The 22,807-nt window shown below is 43.9% G+C and overlaps 1 protein-coding gene across 2 annotated transcripts in view; it reads right to left on the reverse strand.

The window, feature by feature from the left end:
• Positions 1 to 1,212: 1,212 nt before the first annotated feature.
• The window catches only part of SERPINC1 (serpin family C member 1), a 209,884-nt gene continuing 188,289 nt past the window's right edge, over positions 1,213 to 22,807 (reverse strand). For both annotated transcript variants that reach the window (XM_069641093.1, XM_069641094.1), the window contains one exon: positions 1,213 to 2,456. In XM_069641093.1, the coding sequence (XP_069497194.1) occupies positions 2,280 to 2,456 (177 nt within the window). In that variant the 3' untranslated portion in view covers positions 1,213 to 2,279. The remainder of the gene's footprint in view (positions 2,457 to 22,807) is intronic.

The following is a 22,807-nucleotide window of genomic DNA, read 5'->3' on the forward strand; positions in this document are numbered from 1 at the left end:
CAAAAATAGGAGCACAACCTACGAATGTGGATGTTTTTTGAGAACCAGGTAGGAAAGAGAGGATATTTAATGGGCAGGGATGATGCATTATGATGTAGCAGTGAAAGTCTTTGACATAGGCAATTGCCACCCATGACAAAGTATGAAAAGCTGATTGGCCGACACTTAATGGAAAGACAGGAAGGGGAGAGGTATGAGGGTTAGGACTCATGCTTGCATTTACCAACTGATTGGCATATGTAAGGATTTAGGTCCTGGGGCGAGGGGTTTCAAGGTGCTGCCGATCTCTGGGACGTGCATGCAAAGGATATTTTTTTCTTATGAACAGAATCTCTGACACTCAGCAATTTTCTTGAGTACGTCCAGTAAATGCGGTTGGACAGAGTAAAGTGTACGTGTCCTCCTTTGATCTTTCTCTGCAGATTTGCAAACCTGCCAGAGTGTGCTCCATGGGTGCTAAAAGGTGAAAATGTTGGTTGCTAATTGTTAAGACAGAATTCCTATTTTTGCAGATTCTAGGACCATTTCTTAGGTCTCTTCAGGTTTTTGCTTTTTTCCTTGTGTTTTATGATGGGTTTGCTTTTTTGTGGCTAGAGAGACTTTTCCTGAAGCTGCCTCGTCATTACAATCTGTTTTACCATACATAAGGTATATGGTATTATGTTTTCCGTGATGCGCCTTGTCCCAGGGCTGCTTCCCAGCCTCTCTATTTTTGCCCTATGGTGATTCTATCACCCTGTACAGGTTTTAGGAAGTGGTTTAGTGGCAACTACGTTTTGGCTTCACAAGGGGTACAATCAATTTTGCCACATCGGTAGACTAATGTACCTTTTTGGCAACCTAGAAATATGTGTATGGACCAGTTGGACCTTTGTGTCGGCCTACTACCCACCCCTGCTTGAGAGTTAAGCCTGGTCACTCTGTCCACATTACCTACCTTCAGACAGGTACGGCTTGCCTTCCTTGCCTCCTATTAGTGTTAGTGGTTATAGTGCCCTCAGTAGAGGGTGGCACAAAAACTGCCTTAACACTAATGTAGCGTCTACACCCCTCTACGGAAGCTGGAGATCGCAGAGGGGGAAATTGAGACACACACGGACACACACCCATTCCAAACGTTCCAGACTGCTCCCTTGCTAGCCCCTTTGGCAGACCCACTCTTACATGCGAAAACACATGCTGAAACAGGAAGAATGGACAGACGCATTGGTGGTCAGTATTCACGAGCAGTGTTTATTACATGTCACGGTGATCTTTCAGACTGCAGTTCTTTCTTCCTCTTCTTGCGCTTGGTTTGCCCCGAAGAGGTGACTGCATGCAATATAGCCCTTGCTTGATCACAACTGGTAATCTGCCTTGGGTATGGTAATATTAGGGCATTGGTTGTTGAACACAGCCTGGTGGTGGACATTTTAAAACACTAGTTAAAAGGCACACATCTTTAAAACGTATGGAAAAGGAAGCTCTGTATTGCATGGGAAATGTCTAAGCCACTTCGTGGAGCAGCCAGTCTTTGAGATGGGATGAGAAGGGAACCCTTTATTGCATTATACAGAGTGTGAGAGATTGTTTTCAAAGATTGGGACACAGCGATGGTTGTGTAAGGAAAATCACTATTGCTCTTGGAACAGCTTAAAGCAGTTTAGAGGGCACCCTCTTAGATCTCTGTTTGGGAAGTGTATATGTATCAACATGGAAAGATTTGACCCCATTGGCTGGTGGAACCCAGTCTGATATTAATTGAAAAGAGGAATTAGAATTGGCAAAGTAAGAGTCGATGGAACTGGGTTGTTTGGCCCTAACTCCAAGATATTTGGGGAACCTGGATTGCAGAGGGAAGCTTTCAAAGAATGGGTTGGCCCAGTCTTCGGGTAGGGTGGAGATGAGGCAAATGTGCTGCCATGATGAGAATTAAAAATATCAGTTGATAAAACTGACTCACGGAGATCAATGGAGAACAGCAATCTGTATGCCCACCACCAGAGTATAAACCGCTGGTTGTATGCCTTATTCTTTGACGCCAATACAGAAGGGAGCCATTCATTGCAGTACAAGAAGTTGTTTTGGATGGATTTGTTGGATGGTTTGTTCTTGTTGATGCATGGGAAAGGGTCATCTCTAAACTGTTTTCAAATGATCCAACCAGTAATAAAAGGAAGAGTCATTGGTATTCATGAAAAATGGGACTATGAGTGGGGGATGAAATTATTTGTTGGAAGCTTGGTCAGGAAAAAGCACGACCGTATAATTAAGATGTGGGATTATCATTTTGGGCAAACTCACTCGGGACAAGGGTTGGATACTCTGCCCATAAAAATATTGGCATTAATGGTGACTTCTCTGATTAAAACCAAGTAGGGTCGGTTTGCCTTAAAGACCACCTTGTTGAGGTTGAGAGAGCGTCCATGGAAAATTATGCTGGTAGCTGCTGCGGCTTCGCTCCCCTCCTCATTCACCTGAAAAACAAAATAAGAGACACATGATTTGTCAGGTGGAAGATTCCACTGTTACATAATGAACAGAAATGCTCGCGTCCTCCTATATTGCACTCACGTTTGTGATCCTCATTCTGTCAGAAACCCTTATTGCATTCAGCACATTGGCCCCATGAGAAACGACAAAGAATGCCTTTCTGGTGTATTGTTTCACGCTCCCTAAATTCAGCTCTGCAAAAGCTTTACATTAGGGTTGTGCAAGTATTAAAGTGCTTAACTTGAATCATGGTTCGCATTTTCAACACAATGGGCCTCATTATAAGTTTGCCAGTCTGAGAACTATGGTACCGGTAAGCTTGCCGCGAGCACTGCATGTCGGATGCACCGGCACCGTTATAAATGGTGCCGGTGCATCCAACCTCCCCATTCCCATTGAGCCCTATGGGGCTCAAATGGGAATTGGGAGCATTTTTTTCCAGCACTCGAGAATGCGCAATTACCAAGGTCCAGCAGGGCCATAATGACCTGGTAATTGCCCATTTCTGGGCGACGGAAAAAAAAGAATACCGGCGGCAGCCATGCCTGTATTACCATCACGGTAACGCCAGCCTCGTAAGGATGGTTTTATTAGTCACCCCCCCCCAGAGTTTACCGGAGAGGGGATTCAAACCAAATGCCTCATGCTCCTCATATTTGGATTTAATCAATTCGGACCTAAGCCCCCATTGGTCTGAATTAGGTAACATCTATTTGAATCTTTTAAAAGGCCTACTAGCAGAATAACACCAACATAAAAACTGCATAATGTGAAAATAAAGTAAATGAAAACCAGGTCGGTCATTGAAATGTGGGTTTGGAATGTTTCATTTCAGCATGAATTTCAGCTACAAATAGTTCAAATCAGTCCATCCCATTACATACACCCACCCACCATTGTACAAATGGGCTTCAATCAGATCCAGTTTGGTTCATGGTGATGCATAGGCATCCCGTTTCCACATAAGGCATCCCACAAACCAATGAGAAGTAAATATTGGGCACGTTCAGAAGTTTACGCTGTGCATTAAACTCAGCTCTCTCCGATTGCCTTGGGATGCGTGGCTTTGAATTATATGAATACTGTTCTGACCACTACTGCTACTAACAGTAATATTAAGCTAGTATTATTGTTAGTATTATTATTATTATTATTATAGTGAATGACTTTCTGATCTGCAACAGCCTGTGTGGTTTGGCTTGCCCAAATATGTCCTGTATGAGTTGCCACTCACATCCTGTTGCATGTGTCTGTTCTGTGACTGACGGCTTTTGAACCTTCCTTAAAGCAAAGAGTCAACATCTGCAACAAGACACCAAAAGTGAATCTGATATAACACTATAACTATGTAACTGGGGCACAAAACCGAGCCTGCATCTCAGGTACCAGACTCTTCGTAGCATACATCTAGAACACAATTCCCAGCACCAATGGCGCCGCTATGCCAAGCATGCTGTGTCACTGCACACGACACCAGATCCCCTTGCATCTGCCCTATCAGCAAGTATGCCCAGCTAGTGTTCCGAGAACTGATCAAAGCCAGTACCTTTGAGCCCATGTCTGTGACATCAGACCTTCGGCATCCTGGAGCCCCTCAACATAGTCAAGCGCGTTACTGCCAACTGCCACAGAGGTACTTGCTGTGAAACATAAACTTTAAACCCAGCTGAATGTCCATTCGAAATTCTCCTTGTTCTCGCCAGTTATTAATTTGAAGCACTTTTGACCCAAAAGACAATGGGCCTCATTATGAACTACCGCCAAACTTGATTATCGTTGCTGCCACTTGTAATCAGACACAATAGGCCTGATTGCGTATTCCGGAATCATGGTTTGGACCCAATTTCTGGAGTCCCTAGAGCTCTGTCAGATTTTGAAGGCATTTCCACAGATAGGAATTCTGCAGCAGTAATCCTTCCAGTTTGTCCAACTAATGTGGAGGAACAAATTCAGCTACGTGCTGGAGGTATGTATCTCTTCCACATTACAGTCAAACTCGTAGTACAGTGGTGCAGTAGAAGTGTTGGTAGTTCAGTTACTGACACTTTCCTACCACTCTGCTATACTAGTAAGGATCCCCAATAACATATATGGAATAGCTCTATGGCCCAGCAATTTTTCTAAAAGGTCTGGGTCTGGATGCGAGAGTAATTGTAATTGTACTGGGTTATTGATAACGCTTAATACGCAGAGGTTTCTAAGATCGGACCTGGGGATCGAATCTATGATGCTCCGCATCATCTTGCTTCCAAGACGAGCGTGTTGCCCCTGAGCTATCCTCCCGAGACACTAGGAGGGCAGGAGGGTAAATGATGATTTCAGCAGCCACCCATGTCCTCAATTAACAAGTCTAAATTCACAGGCAATAAGGAGGTCTAGAAAACCTCAACCTGGCAATCGTATACAGAAACCTCAGTATCCGAGGTCAACACGTCATTCATAAACTAGTTGACGAGCCATAAAGAGTCTCAGAAAGTTTCCAAGGAAGGAATTAGTGGAGCCTGGGTGCACAAAAAAGAAACTCTCCTTACCTCAGAGGGATGCTATCTTTTTGCTGGCTTTAAGGCCATGGCGTGGAGCTTCATCTCCAGCAGATGTTTCCTGCTGTTTTGAAACAAACTTCACTTTTCTTATAGTCCATACTAATCAAGATTTCCACCCTCTTGGAAAAAGGACTTGTTTTTTTAGGCTGCTGCCTTCAAAACTCAATACCATTCGTCTGCCTGTTTCAGGACGATCAGCCCTGGTCCCATACTTCCAGCTTCAGGTTTTTAAAAATGTTTTTTATTTAATATGGTTGGTTTATTTCAAACCTTTCATAATTAGATGCATTTACATTCCATCCCAAAATAACAAAGGTAACAGAACAAAAAGATGATTAAAACCCACTTTACACAAAGGTGAAATCTACAATTCCCTAAACAAGCCTCCATTACAATTGAACCCTCCACAACTTCTCATTACACAGTCTATAGCTCCAGCGCTTCCTCCATAAATTTCATTACAGCCAGTATTATTGAGTAGTTTTCCCACCACTCCTGCAATGATAATGTCTTACAGCGATTGGCCACCTCGCTCATGTATTTCATTTTTATTATTTCCAGACTGTTACATTCTGTTACCAGGTGTTCTATTAATTCCACCTTATCCCCACTCTTACAGAATCTACACAAAGGGTTACTGACTTCACGTTGTTTCAGCCACATGAAGCGATCCCGGTATCTATGGCTAGGAAGTTTTACTAAATACCCAGGCAGTTGATTAATTGGTCTCCGCTCGTTTTCCAAATTCAGCGGCAGTCTGTAGGACAATCTTTTTGTTTGAGTATTTATCCAGTCTTGACACTTTCTTTAGATCTTAACCTTTCTGGGGTTCATCAATAGTATGTCTTCCGTTAGGTCGAGATTGTTTAACCATTCTCTACAAATATCTTTCCAGATGTCCAGAAGCTGGTCACTCCCCTTGTTTACCTTATTTTTTAGGATTTCAAAAGGAGGAAGATTGTCCCTGTCTATACATTTCTGAAATAGGCTCAAGGATCTCCACCTAACCATAGAATGCAATGACTGTAGGTCCAGTTCATGCCTAATTAGGGATATTGGAAGGCACTTTGGAAGACGGAGGACCCTCTTCCAAAAATATCCCTCCATCAATTCCCAAAATCCAATTGTATAATACCCACAGAATGAATTGATCATATATTTTTGGTGGAAAGGCATTTACTCTCTCTTGACTTAACTCCATATCGGATATTTAAAGGTTGAATAACACAGCGCCAAAGGGCAGCCCTGTTTCAATCCCCTAAAAGTGTGGATTCTTTTAGTAGGAGCCCCTTTCGCGGTCCTACTAATCTGGACTACAGTTGATTGCTGTCTTGATTGCTCCAAATCGATTAAAGCTAAATATACCTTCTGTTTATTCTTAATTCCCCTCAATTACAAAACCTGCTTGCCTTTTATCAAAATGCCCTGATTCGGTAGCCGATCTTTTTAGATGTCGCCATAAAATGGACGCAAGAGTGCGATTGGTCTACAGATTTTTTGATTTTCTCTATTGCTCCTTCTTGAATAGCGGTATGTCAAGGCAGCCCTCCAGGATTGGGGAATCTCTCTTGCTTGTATGATTTGATTAACAAGCATGAGACAAAATTCTGTCCAATCTTCAGGGTTTTGTTTTAGTATGTTGTTATTCAAATCGTCCAGGCCCGCAGCTCGAGAGGAGTTTAACTTCTTAATTAGAGCTATTATATCTTCTTGATCAAACTCTATTGACCATGCTTTGATGGCTTGTTCGGATCGTACAGGATCCGCTAAGGCCTGGCAGGCCAAATGTTTGGCAAAATAGTTAATCCAATCTTTCTCTGTGACTGCGGAATCACAGTTGCCTATTGGAATTTTACATTATTGTTAAGCAGAGCCCATAGATCTTCCCACCGATCTTGTTTTCGCAGGATTCAGACACACTTCATAACCCATGTAGATTGCTTTAGTGGACAACCATGTCTCCTGCATACAAAATATATCATAATTTGTACAATCCAATTCTTCCTTATTTAAAAGGTGCATGAAACCTCCCGTATTCCACAAGCCCAGGCATACGGGAGAACAATCCTGGTGTTCTAAATATTATTTTCCAGTTGCTTGTGCCAATGAACCAGCCAACCATGGCCAGTCTGAAGAGGATCCCATATGTTCACTCCTTTCTTGGCTAACCTTCACCTTTCTCTTTTTTTGCCCTTTACACAGTCAAAAGTTACTTTTAGAGTTGTAACATCACTCTCAGCTGACGCTGGGTAATTAGATTCTCTCCTCAACTTTGAAGTTGTAGATTTAGGGCATTCACAAGCTCTTGGTTCTTGGCGGTTCAGTGGTTTCCACCCCAAACTTTTTTTTTTGTTAATTGGAGGAAACCCTCATGGACTCTAAAGATTTGATCTGAGAACCATCAGATAACTCAAAGCCTAGATGTAGCAAATCAGACACGTCCTCCAACAGAGAGTTTCTCACCAGCATTGATGAAGAATCACAGAAACCAGATGGGTTTCGTTTACAAATTCCACTATCTTAATATCATCTTGGCCAATAAATCTTTAACCCCCAGCATTTCCAAATGAAATGGGGAACGAGGGATTATACAATTTTTCCTCTTGACACCCAGACTTGGTCAGGTTTCACACTCAACTTCCAACTCATAGGTTTAATCCCTCCTATTTTCATCCTCCAAATTAATCTCATCCATGCAAGTGGATATATTAATTAAGAGGAGAGTATCCTGGTCTATTGAGTTGTATGATACTGGGTTCTCTTGATGAGTCTCATGAAACGCAGTCACTTCTCTATGTACCTTTGAGTTGCCCTTTTCCAGGTTCTGAGATCAAGGAAACGTCAGATTCCGTATGAAAGCTCTAGATCCATTAGTTTTGTGTTTCTTGGTTGGTTTTAGATTCTTTGATTTTTTCCACTGGTTCACCACCACTTTTTTCCTCATGTTCATGGTTACTTGATTTTAGCAAAAATAGAGAAGAGTTTTATGTGCCATTGAACTGTGACCCTGCCACAGTTTGGACAAAGTGCTCAAACTCAAGGGCTCTTGCCTTTGTTCATCACTGTTGCCATCTCTCACCATATGAGAACCAAGATTTTTAGGTGGAGATATTATGATCAGTAGAATAGGATCGCAGTTCACTTTAGTAGCCTTGGACGATGGTAGAAGTACAAACAGGAACTTTTTGTTCAATTGACCCCGTCTTAAATTGGTCATATATTCCTTTTTGGTGTCTAGATCATTTCAATATATCCAAAATGGAAGTCATCAGGTTGTTTTTTTCTGTCTCCTACCCTCTTGCTCGGTCAGATAGTCTAGCTTGCCACTGTGCAGTTAATTCAGCTTCCTTATCCAGACGTGACTGCACTGACCCCAAAAAGGATTCCAAAAATATAAGCTTAGTATGTATCATCGCCAGAAGAGTTGTCTGGTCCTTTATTCTTTCATTTATATTTTCATAGAGTTTTATGAAAGGATTAATCCTCACAGTTAAAAGCTGCTATCACCATGTTCTGAAGCTGAGTATGATCTATTGCTCCAGCAGATGATAATTAATATTCATTCGACAGCCCATTTCTCTTTGAAGTTGAGCCCAGGTGGGAGTCAGCCGATGGCGACGAAGAAGAGGATTGAAACTCTTGTAGATATTCCAACTCTTGACACAGGTCATCCATTTCTAATATATTAACATTTGGAATCGAATTTAGAATGGTAGCATCAGCCTCATCCAAACCGCTCTGTACCATATCTTTTATTGCTTTTGCTTCAACCATTGGTAACTTTGCCTTAGATATCATCCCATCAGGTTTTTCAATGATCAATGGGGTCGAGCGATTGGTATTAGAGTATTCACTAGTCCTTCTTTGCCTTACAGTCGTGGAGTTAAGCTGAGCTATGTCCTGAGCTAGTCAAGCTGCCAGAGCTGAACGTTGAAGCTCTAGAATATTAGAAGCACGAGTTGTGGCTGGTGCAAAAGTAAATGCCTGAAACAAAGTCTTTGTAGAATTATCTAAAGGCTATAAGGAAGCATACTCCGGTGAGTCTGGATGGGTAAAGACCTCTTCTAAGTATGCATAGTCTCCATCGAAGTCAATATCCTCTGATGTCAAGTCTCTCACACAGTTTTCGTGGTTTTCTTGTAAATCTCGAAGTAACATTTGCTGCTCGGTCAGGGTCGGGATCGTGTTCCCGCCCTCTCGGGATTAGCTGTATTCACCATTGTGTGGATGTCAGGTCTATACTGCCAAGAGCAGTCGGCTCAATTCCCTGGATGTTCCCGGGACTAAGGGTTCAATGCTCCCCCTCTATCTATTCCCACGGCTTTGACTGGTGGAACGAACGGCAGGATCGATAGTGGTGCAGCACTCATGTCTTGCCACTCCACCAGCTCCTGTAGCAGGACTTTCAGTGGAGACTCCATGCCGGCACCCTCCATCAAACCCAGTCTGCAGCTCCTCATGCCCCGCATGCTTTCATGAGGCAAAGGATCTTCAAAATTGACCTTCTAGAAGGAGGTGGGCCGGGAAACTAACAGTCCACTTTGAGTGTTACTCGTCATCTCCTCACGTTTCTTCACTTGCCGGCAGGTACAAAGTCCTGATGGCAACATATTCACCCCACATGGTTGTACGAACACCCGTAATCTCCCTCCAACACTTCAAACAGGGCCAATACACCGCGCAAGGCTATCAGGCTATCAGGTTTCCTAACAGCGGCAGTCTTACCTTACTATAGTTCTCGTGTCGAAAATCAGATTTATCGTTCTGTAGTCGGTCTTCCAAGCGTCCACGCCTCCAAGCCTGCACGGACTGCAATGACTGCATACCTCTGCTGCAGAGCTCAGCGGGGGCATTCCGTGCTGGGTCCAAGGCTTGAAGGAACACTCCCCTTCTCACAATAGAGAGCAAGAACAGACTCTCCTGCTGACTGCAATGACTGCACACCTTTACAGGTAGACAAAATATTGCTTCATTTCAAACTGGAGGACCTCTCCTATCCGTAATCACAAAGTCCTGCAAAATATATTCAATGGATCCTTTCAAATTGCCGCCATCTATTGCAACCAGGAGCCAAAGGATGATCAGTTTAGCCATTCTGAAATTATTTTTCTCCTTTCACACACGCTGACAGAAGTCTCCAAATGCCTGTGAAGCCTACGCAGACCACAAATTCATTTTACACAGAGACCGGCTGGTCCATGCATGCCATTTCCTCCTCTTCCAGGGATCTTCTGTAGATGCAGGCTTGACGTTGCCCTTCCCTGGCATCTAATAACGTGTTGGGTCTTTGAGTTGAGATTTTGTAGGTAGATCTAGCAACCGCTACCCAGGGATGTCATTTGGGGGTCACCATAGGTCGGAAGAGCGACCTCTGCTGTCTCCCCAACGACCTCTGGAATATTTTTGTGTCCCCTGTCCCTGGACTGGAGGTTGCAGCACTTTTTAAAATAGTTTGTTTCAACAAATTATTTTAAAAAGCGTGCAAGCTCCAGATTGCCTGCCGCCATGCCTGGGCAGTGAGCGTCACCGTGTCTGTCTGATTGACATTGACTGTAACTGACATTGACCCGATTCCGACCTTCTCAAGCTGAGCTGACGTCTGGAGATCGGGTGAGGCTGGGGGGGCAGAGCTCTGAGTGCAGGCACGAGCAGCTGCTCGGCCCTCGTGAGCGCTCACCACACACCTCGTACGATGCCCAGACAGGAAGCTCACGCTCTCCGGGAGGGGCAAGGGTCTGCCCGGGCCATGGTAAAATGGGCACAAAAGCAGGGGGTTCTCAGACAGAGTGGGGAGCGATGGAGCTGGTGCGGGGAAGAGCCGACTGAAGACTCGGAAGATGTGTAGGTGAGTTCTACGCAATTATTTATTCGCCTGGTTTTTTCTCACGCACAGCACTACTGCAAACACAGGAGCTGTGGCTCTCCCGGCATTGCTCTTTTGCCATACAGGCAAACCCAAGTTTGCCAACGCACCCCTGAAAACACCAGAGCATTCTTCCCATTATTTTAAAGTGTCATTTTTTTCAAAATGTAAAACATTTTTTTAGCTCAACTTCAAACTATTGTTTACCAAGCTTACATTTGAGAAAATAAGAGTGAACTATTTAGCATCGGACAGCATGAGCAACTTGCTTATTTCAATGGCCTGCATTATGGGGTGCTCCTGTCCATTGATGGGGGAGCGGATACATGAGGGATTTCCTTAAAAACGTGAGCGCCTAGTGACCCATCCTGTTTCCTTGGAATGTTTCATTATAAATTGTTGGGTTTAAAATGTAGACACCTTTCACACTTTGACAGAATAGTTATTGGAAATAATTCTCTCTCAGGTTATTTTTCCAGTGTTGATTACTTTTTTTTAAAGGCAAATACACATTTGTCTTGTGCACTTTTTTCTTAAGGGAAAGGTCAATTGAACTAAATTTGTATATTTTACATTAAGATATGTTCACTTACTGTGCATATATGAATGGGTGGCAACTTTTGATTTTTGCTACAGGGGCAGGGATTCCCAAACTGAGTGACGCAAGGGAGCTGTACCCTTGCCCAGGTCGAACCAATACATTTTACAGCACATTTTGCAGCAGGAATAAAAAAAGCCATATGATTTAAGCCCTCTGAGCTATCCAATTGTGACACAATATTCTGTAGAATCAATTGTGAAGTTAAAAAGAACCATGTATGAAGATATCTAGCCACCAACCTCACGAGTCCTTTAAAAACAATATAGCACTACAATAATCAGGTTTACTAGTGTGCCATGACATAGCCCTGCTGCTTCTAAGTACTGTAATAGTAAGTGTGATGTTAATAAGAAATGTAACCCCTATAAGCCACCACATTACCACATTCTGTGGTATGCACATTTAAGGATAAATAGCTGTTAAGATAGCTCAGTGGGTTAATTGCTCATTGCTGGGCTCTATGTGTGTTCTGCCTGTCATAGGTTTGAATCATAGCCAGGTCTACTCAACCATATATGCCACTGACCATATAGCTCAGACATGTATGGTTACTAACATAAAAGCTCAGCGGCATATAGATGAGTACAATGCTGTGGTGTCAGCCTCTTGGTCTGTCTGATGATGAACCATGTATGTATTCCCTTTAATGCTACATATGGAGATGCATTCTTGTATGGGGATGCATTCTTGTATGAAATTTGCATCATATTACAGTGGTGATACAGCATTGTGCCTCGGTACACCAAGAAAAATATGGTTATGTGATTCCACTGGAAGTTTTGTCAAGGGGTGAAAGGTTATGTACCATCACTTCCTGTGATGTCACTTGGGGGCAGGGGCAAATGACATTACTTCCTGTGATATCATCAGAGGTCAAGGGTCATGAGATGTCACTTCCGCCACCCCTGGCATTTTGGTGAAATGACGTCCCTGCCGCTAGCCTTCTTTTGTAAGCTCGACATCTCCTGAGAAGGGCTTCACTCCATCCTGATCTTTCTTGCCTCCTGGGAAATGACAGAGGATGAAATAATAATCTCTGCATGCTTTTGAAAAACCGTTGGTAATTAGCAGTGGTTGTGATAAAGAGAAGGGAAAGAGCTTCTTGTTAGTAATTTAGTGCCAAATTTGACACAGATCTCTGGAGCAGAAGGAGCACCATTTAACACTATCATCTTATCATGCAAATTGACCCAGAAAATACCTGTGGCCTTGTATAATCATGGGTCAGCCCTCTGTGTCTGATCTCCCAGGCATCAGTCTTCTGGTTTCAGTGACTCTATAGTTAGTGTGTGTAAGAGTCAGGAATCAAGGACCAGAAAAACAGAAAACCTAAGTTAAAGGTAGTTCATTAGGGAACTATAGATGTGAAGGTGAAAATAATAAAGCAGAATGGAATAAAGTGCAAGAGAAACTTGTCAAGCTAGGTCCAGTGGCTTTGAGCTAAAATTGTAGGGCAACTAAAAGATCAAAAATGTTTTTCCTGGTTCTATGTGATATTTCCGCATTTTAAAAACTAAACACAAAAAATACTGATTATTTTTAGCTGTTTTAAAATGTGAAAATATCCCTTTCTGCGCCCTGACCCTTGCAAGGTGATCCCCACGCTCTCCCCTCCGGTCATAGTCTTAATTGGGGGGTTTAACCCCACCGGAACACCCATTTCCCCCTTCCCAGCACAACACACACTCACTACACACACGCATGCACACACACACACACTCACTACACACACGCATGCATGCACACACACACCCCTCCCTCCCCCCATACCTGCCTAACCTCTGTATTTTTCCCGGAGACTCAGGAATTTTAGCCATTTCTCTGGGTCTCCGGGAAAGACGCTGGAATCTCAGGAATTTTTATGGGGGAAAGGTTTCACAGATTGCTTTTTTGTTGTGCTTGCAGGACTTCGTCGCCACGGACTCCCTGCCTGAGTGGGGTTTTATCTCTGCAGCAATTTGGCAAAAAGAATGCCGGTGAAGCAAAATAACGTGCGTTTATTTTGCTTTCGTTCTTTTTGCCCAGGTTAGGGTGGACTCAGCACGTTTGAACCACAACCATCAGGTTTGCAGTCTGTGCAACTCAACACTGCACAAAATAACCTGCTGAAATACAACTACGGTGAAATTTCCAATTTGGGTACTACAAAATTCAGGGAAAACCTTTGTGTTGGTTCTTGGAGTCTACATGTTCACATTTTAACGTGTTGATTTTATGGAAGGCCTTTTGTCCTATGCAATTTGGGTGGTTGTGAAAAGGCAATTTAATGAAATATGCATATTTTAATTTGAACTGCAAATTTCTGACATCACATCACATTGCAACAGAGTTTACCTTTTTGACGTGTGGGCGGAGCCATGTGAAAATGGGCGGCGTTTTGTGTGATTGTGGGCGGGGTCTCTCTCTCTGTCTCTCTGTCTCTCTCCCTCTCTCTCTCTCTCTCTCTCTCACTCTCTCACTCGCAACAACTCTTCTGGGTCTCGCTGTGCCAGGCTGACAGTGCAATTTAGAAAGACCGCTCTGTGCGGTCACAGAGTGGTCTTTCTAAATTGATTTTTTTTTGTCTATGTATAGTGAAAACTATGTTTTCACTTAATACCGAATACCCTAGAGCCTTAGAATGCGCCAGGTTCGCTTGCTGGCTCAACAATTCATCATAAACAAACAGGGTCTTTAAGCAAAGTTTGTGGATTTCCAATCTTCAGGGCTTATTTTCTCCAGTGATTTGGCAATAGACCTCTGCAATGCCGGTTTTCACTGTGAACATTTTGCTTGCTTTCTTCTCCTCTTTCTTTTCCTATACTTATAGCTCACTTACGTCTCATCCTTCTCATATTGGTTCTCTAGCTCCTGCACCTCAAGTCACTTTCCTCCCTCCGTGGAAGCCTGCTAAATCTTTAGTGCAGAGAAAGAGGGGTTGGTAAGAAGGTGTGGTAGGTACCAAAGTACTGGGTGTAGACCTGGACAGCTTGGTAGGGCAGAGGGGTGGGCAACGACTAACTCTACCTTCTATAGTTCATTTATGTCATGTCTCATCCTTACTAGCTGAAAACCCCACTCCTCTGATCCTAAAGTTCTATCAACCACTACTTGCCAAGCTCCTCTTGTAACCATATCTCAGCTTTCCACTTCTCTATATCTTGTGTTATTTCCTGTACCAATTTCACCTCCTGGTCTTTGGATTGTCCATCTACCTTTCACTCCTCCACTTCCTTTATCAACTTCTGTATAAAAGTCTCGTCCCTTTTATCAAGTTCCTTCTCCCTTTGTTACTACCCCTCATTTCTTTATTCTCCTTACCAATTTTGATTCCCTTCTTTGCACCCGTGGGCACCTGCATTTTTCCTGTCCCAATTTGCCAAATACCAACCATTTCTCCACGTGTATACACCCTTTTGTGCACCTTCTTCCCCCCTCTGAGCACAAGCCACCATCACAATGCCCCTCTCCAACCACAACTATATTCTGTACCTCCTTCACAACCCTGGGCACTGCCCTCATCTTTTCTTTTCAATCTTTTCCACTTCACAACTGTTTCATTGCCCTTCTTCAACCCTACGTCTGCCACTCTGATTCTATGTCCTTATTTAAATTTTTTTAGGTCTGTTCCCGGTTTTACTTCAAATCAGGGGGTTTTAGCCCCCGAACCTCCCTCCCTCAGCCACGTCCCTCCCCTCCCAACACCCCCGACCCAAACGCACACAAACACACACGCAAACACATACACCCAACACCCAGACAAACAAACACATAAATGTTTCCATTCTCCCATCGTGACCGTTTCCTGGTCCTGCCGTGCCCGTCAGCCCCTGCGCACACTTGTGTGCTTCGCAGGGGCTAACAATTCGATTTAGAAAGACTGCTCTGTGCGGTCACAGAACAGTCTTTCTAAATTATTTTTTTCCTTTTCTATTGACCTAATACAGCCACTCCACTCCTCAATGATCCCCTCGGAATCACTACTGCATCTCCCACTTCCTTCACCCCCTTCTCCGATTGGTGATTTATCCCGTGCTGTTGGCCTGTTGGCCCTTAGTCCGGTGCAACTCCCTGCTCGCCTGTTTTGTTTCGGTGAAGCAGGTGAAGGAGGCTCCTGGGCCTTTGTCCAACCCCATTTTTGGCCTCCTCATCCAGCCCCGAGCCCCGTTGAGCACCCTCTTCCTTCCCAATCCCATCACCTGTGCGCTCCCCTCCCGCCTCCCAGCCCTCCCCCTTCCCTGATTGGTGGTTTATCATGTGCTGCCTGGTCCTTAGTCCGGTACAACTTCCTGCTCGCCTGTTTTTTTCAGCGACGCAGGCGAGTGCACCAGACTGTAAAGGCTCCTGGGCTTTGTCTGACCCCATTTTGTGGCCTCTAATACAGCCCCCAACCCCGTTGAGCACCTTCTTCCCTCCAGATCCCATCTCCGCTTCCACTTCTTTCGGCGCTCCCCTCCCACCTCCCAGCCGCCTCCCCTTCCCTGATTGGCCCAATCCTTGGTCTTAACCGACCTTTCCAGGGCAGCCCCTCTGCGCGTGCAGCCCCTGTGGCTAAGAACCCAAGGCAAAGGGCGACTCTAACAAAGGTGGCTGCAGACAATGTCTGCAGGTGTCAGCAGGGGATGCCAGTGGCCAGCCGTCCACCAGCAGCTACAATCAAGGTAGGAGTGGCCTGGTTGGGGAGTAGAGCAATCACTCTACCCTGGAAATCCTGCCACTTAACAAACCAGCCTACACTCTGATAGTACTGTGATTATTAGCCTGCACCACACTTTGATAGTACTGTGATTATTAGCCTGCGTTTCACCCTAGTGAATTGTTCAGATTGACTTGAATCATATCTAGAAATTGCCCCTCTGTGATAGTACTGTGAATATTAGCCTGCACCACACTTTGATAGTACTGTGATTATTAATCTGCACCACACTTTGATAGTACTATGTTTATTAGCCTGCACCACACTTTGATAGTACTGTGGTTATTAGCCTGTGTCGCACCCTGGAGAATTGTTCAGATTGACTTGAATCACATGTAGAAAGTGCCACTCTGTGATAGTACTGTGAATATTGGCCCCTGTCAACTAGATTCAGGAATCGAGGCGCTTAACTTATTCCTGGCCCGTGCCAAACCTAGATCCTTCCTCAACACTCAGAGATCCTAAATCAAAGAGTACCTCAATTATAATATCAGTGAAACCTAGGCTCCCACTATCGTTTCACTCCAAATCTCTGGGCATTATATCAATATCTACCTTTATTGACTCCTCGGCTGCCCAACGCCCAAGAACCCGCAGAAGCCTCCAAAGCTAGTAACTACCTTCAACCACCAACCCTGTTGACCTCCTCCCCATAGCCCCAAATAGCCGAGCCACACGGCCAACTCCTAGTACTCCCCTACTCCCTTGGACAGCACTCCTATAGGAAAATAACTCCTTACCCAAACGATAGAACAGACAGACCACTTTCGACAAAACCCAGTCACCTCAACATAAGAGGAAAACAGCAATACTTCCCTAGCACAAGACACTACAGCTGGGCAATTTGCCCTGTAAACTCTACACTGAGACCAACTCCCACCACTGAGAACCCAAAATGCCCCGACACAGAAATGGACGCCGACAAAGACAGCAGGAACTTGGAACAACTAATACGGATACACAAATTCAACTTCCCCCAGTAGAAACGTCCTTGAATAGAGAACATACCCCACCACATACCACTATCAACAGAAGAAGCATTGTAAGAGAAAAATCCTTATATCTAACACCGTATATCGCAACAACAACAGAACCTCGATACTTCAACGACTCTGACATCTCAAGAAAAGCAAAGAATACCGCCAAACACCTGGAAAAAGACGGGAGTACCCAAGAAGAGATTGGGAAGATATCAACCCCCTCACTCCCTACATCACAAGAACAGAAGGGCACAATCGATACCCACAGCACACCATACACGACGACGAAGCACTAATGGTCAGCAACCCAACTACTAATCTAACAGACCAATTCAATGAAGGAGCAGCCTTCGCTGATCCTCAATAAATCGGTATCGATGGAGAAGCACTACGATTGAACAGCCCAACTATCAATCTAACAGACCACTTCAATGAAGAAGCAGCCTTCGCTGATGTTCATCCAATCGGCTTCAACACCAACTAGTCAAAGGAGCAACCCACACAGTAGGGCATACACTTGACGCAATATTTGCCAACAAAAAACTCATTACATGCAACCACCAATTCAAATGCTCTGGAGCAACAAACTCATCATTCCCTTCAAAATCACACTTACCACTCCAATAATCAAGCAACAAGACAAGCTACCAATCACCATGAAAAGAAATTGGAGAACCATCAAAAACTCTAACCTGACTGAACTTCTGGAACTCGAATCTGACCTGGACAAAAAAATAGCTCTACTCCACAACTGGATCATAACAACGATCCACGAAATCGCAAAAGAAAACCCTTTCACCCCTTCACGCAAAAGAGCAACAGCAAAATGGTTCACCCCACTACTCAGCGCCATGTAAAGGAAAAAATGAAAACTTTAACTAGAATGGAGGATCAAAAATGACTGCGGAAAAAAAATCAAATTTCAACAAAATATTTTCCCATATAAAAAGGAAATACAAAAGCAAAAAGGAAACACTACGACAATGGAATCGTTCAAGCACCAAACACTCAAAAAGAACTCTTTAAAATCATGAATGAAATAAAAAATCCACTGGGCTGCGACAACATGCCAATACCATCGAAGAAACTATGTAATGACCTAGCAGACCACTTCAAAAACAAAATCATTACCATCCAGCAGACCATACAAAACAGACAATGCGAACAGACTACAGGACTCAACTACCTCCACGAGGAACGCCTGAACAAACTCCGAAGCTTCCTCGAAATATCAGTGGAGACTTTTGTCAAAATGGTAAATCAAAGCAACAAAACAGGTTCCCCCGTGGATCTCTGCCCTCCGTACATATACAAATCAATCCTCTCACAAGGAACACCCATGGATTACCATAGGAATGTCTTCAACCTTTCAATCGCAACAGGGAAAGTGCCACAATCCTTCAAATCAGCATACATCAGGCCTCTACTCAAAGATACAGCAGGAAATGTAGAGGACCTCTCCAATTACAGACCCATCTCCGACATCCCGTATCGAGCTAAACTGCTCGAAATGTACATATACAGAACAACCCAAGAATTTGTAGAAGAGCACCGCTTACTAGACGAGGCATCAGTAGGCTTCAGACCAATGAGAGGAACGAAATCAGCACTCTTCTCAATATAGGATGACCTAAAATCAAACAGAGAATCAGACAAGAGTACTGCTTTGATACTTTTAGACCTCTCAGCTTCATTTGACACAGTTAACCACAATATCCTCATCACGAGATTGGAAGAACTTGGAATCACTGACCATGTCCTATTGTGGATCAAATCCTTCTTAACAAACAGAACGGAGACCATTTGGATGAAACCTTTCAAATCCAACCCAAGAGAATCCTCATGCGGAGTACCACAAGGATTATCCTTCTCTCTGCTATTATTGAACATCTACCGGTCTCAACTAATCAAGATCATCAAAAGACACAGACTCGCCTGCTACAACTACGCTGACGATACACAAATAGTCTACAAAATACAAGACATTCAAGAAGCAAACACAACACTAGAGAACTGCCTTTGTGAAATACACAACTGGATGAACTCGAACTACTTCAAACTCAACGCCGGCAAAACTGAAATAATGATTGTCACAAAAAACAAAGGAGACAATCATTGCATCCCTTGGCCAAGGGATCTCAGTACAACCCCAGCCCCATCGTCGATTGTAAAAAAAACCTGGGAGTTCTGATGGACAACAAACTTACTCTAGAGCCACAAGTAAAAGCTCTAATGAAGAAATGCTTCTTTCTCCTGCAAGTGGTAAAAAGGATCCTACCATTCCTGTCATTCGCCAACAAAACACTTACCGGCATCGCTCTCGTCATGCCCAGAGTAGACTATGCCAATAGTCTATATCTGGGTATGCCTGAACAACTTCTATAAAAACTACAAAGCATACAAAACGCGGTGGCCCGACTGCTCCTCAAATTACCCCGAAGAGAACACATCACACCGGCACTGAAAACACTACCCTGGCTACTGATAAAACAACTAATCAAGTTCTAATCAATGTGCATCACCCACAGAGCAATCCACAAGCAAGGCACAGAGTTCCTGGGAGACAAATTAAGCCTATATCACCCAACAAGGATGCTCAGATCAAGCAGCGACATCTGCTTGGAACCAAAACCCTACAACAAAAGAAAATTCAGAGGATCTTCTTTTTCCCACCTCGCACCAAAAACCTGGAACGACCTACCAAAGAACATACATAATACCAGAAACCACCTACTATTTAGAAAACTCCTCAAATCCTGGCTCTTCACCTCAGAACTAGAACGACGCCTACGGGAGCATATACACAGCTGAAACGACGATGAGTGAAGAAACCGATCCCGGATCCCCATAAGCGACCATCCACAAACAGAATCTAAGGAAGCCAATCTACAGCATACCAATTTACCAACTGAGTTATAGATATGATAGGACGATACCATGGATTACACACAGCTAGATCGGGATGGAAGGACAAGGACGATGTATCAATAGCACCTTGGCCTACAAATTACACACAAGCATCAATAGACCAGCGACGTAAATAGATAACATGGGAGTAGGCAACTTCTAATCTACAGCAAAAATACCAGAGAGGGGGGACTAGACATAACCCGTCCCATTACACTAAATTCAAATACAGCACAGCTGGGAACATGCCACACAATCACTCATAACAATTAGGTGGACAAGAAAGAAAAGTGGAAACTATGCCTACCTACAGGACAACTGGATACATATAACAAGATCTGTAAAAACTAGGATATATAACCCACTAATCCTATGCTCAAATCTCTGCATACCTAACTCACCCAAAAATCCACACAACCATCTTCTCGCTCAGCAAACCGCACTCACTTCATCACACCGCAACAACAAACAAACAACACATAAACCGCACCAATAGCACATGAGGGCCCACATCGGTCCGATAGTCGCCCCAAAGCTCAGCGCACGGTGAAAACCGAACTGAAGCCGCCAACAGCACACTAATTCTCTCACTTTCCTACTCCCTCTTCACCTGACTAACCGAACCCACCTTCCTGTTTGCAGATCCGCCTGAGCGCCTGGGGACCAATTCCATTGTCGACGGTGAGCAATATAAATTCCTTTAACATTAACATTAACATATGGTGCCACCCATCTTCTTAATGAGCTTCACTAACTCACTGCTGCCTCACTCACATTCATCACCCTTGGGGATGGCATCTCTCTTCTCAGTGATCTTCTTCAACCCCACCAACATCTTGTGTAGCTTTTTCACCCTTCTGGGCAGCACCCAATCCCAGGTTACCATCATTAACTTTGGCCACCACTCGCCAACTTCTCACAGTAGCCACAGTTCTTTTGGCTTCTCTTTTTGGTCTCCTTGGTCTCTCCTTCAGTTCAGATGCTTCAGTGTGGCCCTGCCTTATGGAGCTCTCTTCCAGCTTCTTGGGCTCTGCTCCCGCTCCGTGTTCTCCTAATTTCTCTGGCAGCCTGCTTCAAACAACCCCTGTCTTCCGTATCTGGTCTTAAGCTCCTATTGCAACTGATTCCACTTTCATATGGAGCCCATGCTTATTTACAGGGTTGTATCCCCACCTCCCAGGTGTGTCAGCTAAAACAGGGATTGGTTGTTGGGCTCCAATCCTTGGGGTGGCTTATAGCCCTGCTTTGCTACTAGAGTTTAGCCCATCCTTGCCCTTGGGTGGTTCTCACTTTGTCTGCCGCATCCTTGTCCTACCTCGCAACCCATCTCTAAGGAAAGGGAGCACTTGGATGGGTTTATCGAGTCTACCATTAGAACGCTGAATCAGTGATAGATGCAGGGGGCTATAATAGATTGCGTGTTCCTTGTGATACAAGTGAGGATCACGCCCCAGTCCCTCTGTGTGTACCCAAAAGGAGATGCTGAGGGCTTTGTCTTTGTGACATACTTTCACAATGTTGGGTTTAAGTCCATCAGCAGGTGTTTCCACTCTGACAGACAAGGGAATTATACCTTTAAAGGAAGGAGATGGTCTTACAGAATAAATTATTACTTTTTGGTCCCCATAAGCAAATGGTGTACACTTAGAAGTTATAATGCGTAGTAAAGGCAATCACAACCCACTAAAGCTTTCCTATGTTAGTAGGATTAGCACAAATACTGGTAATCACGTTGTGTGTAGAAAGCCTATTGGACAGGCTGAAGACACATTTGCTGCCTAATGGGCTCAGTTTAAGGTTAATCTCAGAGATTAAATATTGTATCTGGACATCGATTTTGGAGTGGAATTGGTGCTAACAGCGTTTGATCGTTTAATAGAGTTCATTAGACCGCTAGTCTCGTCCATTTAACGGCAAAAAAACTGTTAACCCTGGGCCTAAGAGTAGGTGGTATAATTGTACCCGCAGAGCAGCTAAACAACTGCTGCTATACAACCTGAAGAATTATCCAGGCTACAACATTACAATATTAGATAGCCGCAGGAACTATAAAAATGTAAGTGTAGCTAGCCTACTAGCACAGGAGAGTGGAATATGCCTGCCATTGCGCCATTTTCTGCAAAGATCATCTAAGGATTTGGTGCCTGGTTGCAACAGGACTGCTGAATAATGATCCAAACAAGGATGGGGTGGCAAATACCTTGGAATCGGAAAGGCTGAAATATTTTTCATCTTCATGCTGTGAACTAAATAATTCTGTATTTGGTGTGCAGAATGGGAAGATGACCAATAATGGTATTGTACCCATTTTTCCCTTATTCATGTAAAGGACGTCTTAACTAATTCTGTATCCTTCACCTCACGTGGCCCTGACCTCTATCCATTGATCTTTATAAACATGATATCTCTTCTGGATTCCTATTCTTTGAACTTCAACCTTTTGTGGACATTTGCCAAAATCCCAATAATTTGGAAGAGATCAGTTATAGCGCCCATCTTCAAGAAAGCCAATTGAGACAAACCCAAAAGCTATTGTCCAACCTCTCTCTTTGACAAAGGCATCAAAGCTATTCGCAAGAATACTAAAAAAGGATTTTGCCTGTTCCTCGGACTCTGGTTTGTTCCTCCTTTTGACCTGGGATTGTTCTACAGACCTGATTTTGCTTGCTCCTCGGACTCTGGTTTGTTCCTCCTTTTGACCTCGGATTGTTCTACGGACCTGATTTGCCTATTCCCTGGTTTCCGTTTTTTGGTACTTTGTTTTCG

Source organism: Ambystoma mexicanum, chromosome 1q (genome assembly GCF_040938575.1).
Source record: "Ambystoma mexicanum isolate Mex_15411 chromosome 1q, UKY_AmexF1_1, whole genome shotgun sequence".
Taxonomy (NCBI): domain Eukaryota; kingdom Metazoa; phylum Chordata; class Amphibia; order Caudata; family Ambystomatidae; genus Ambystoma; species Ambystoma mexicanum.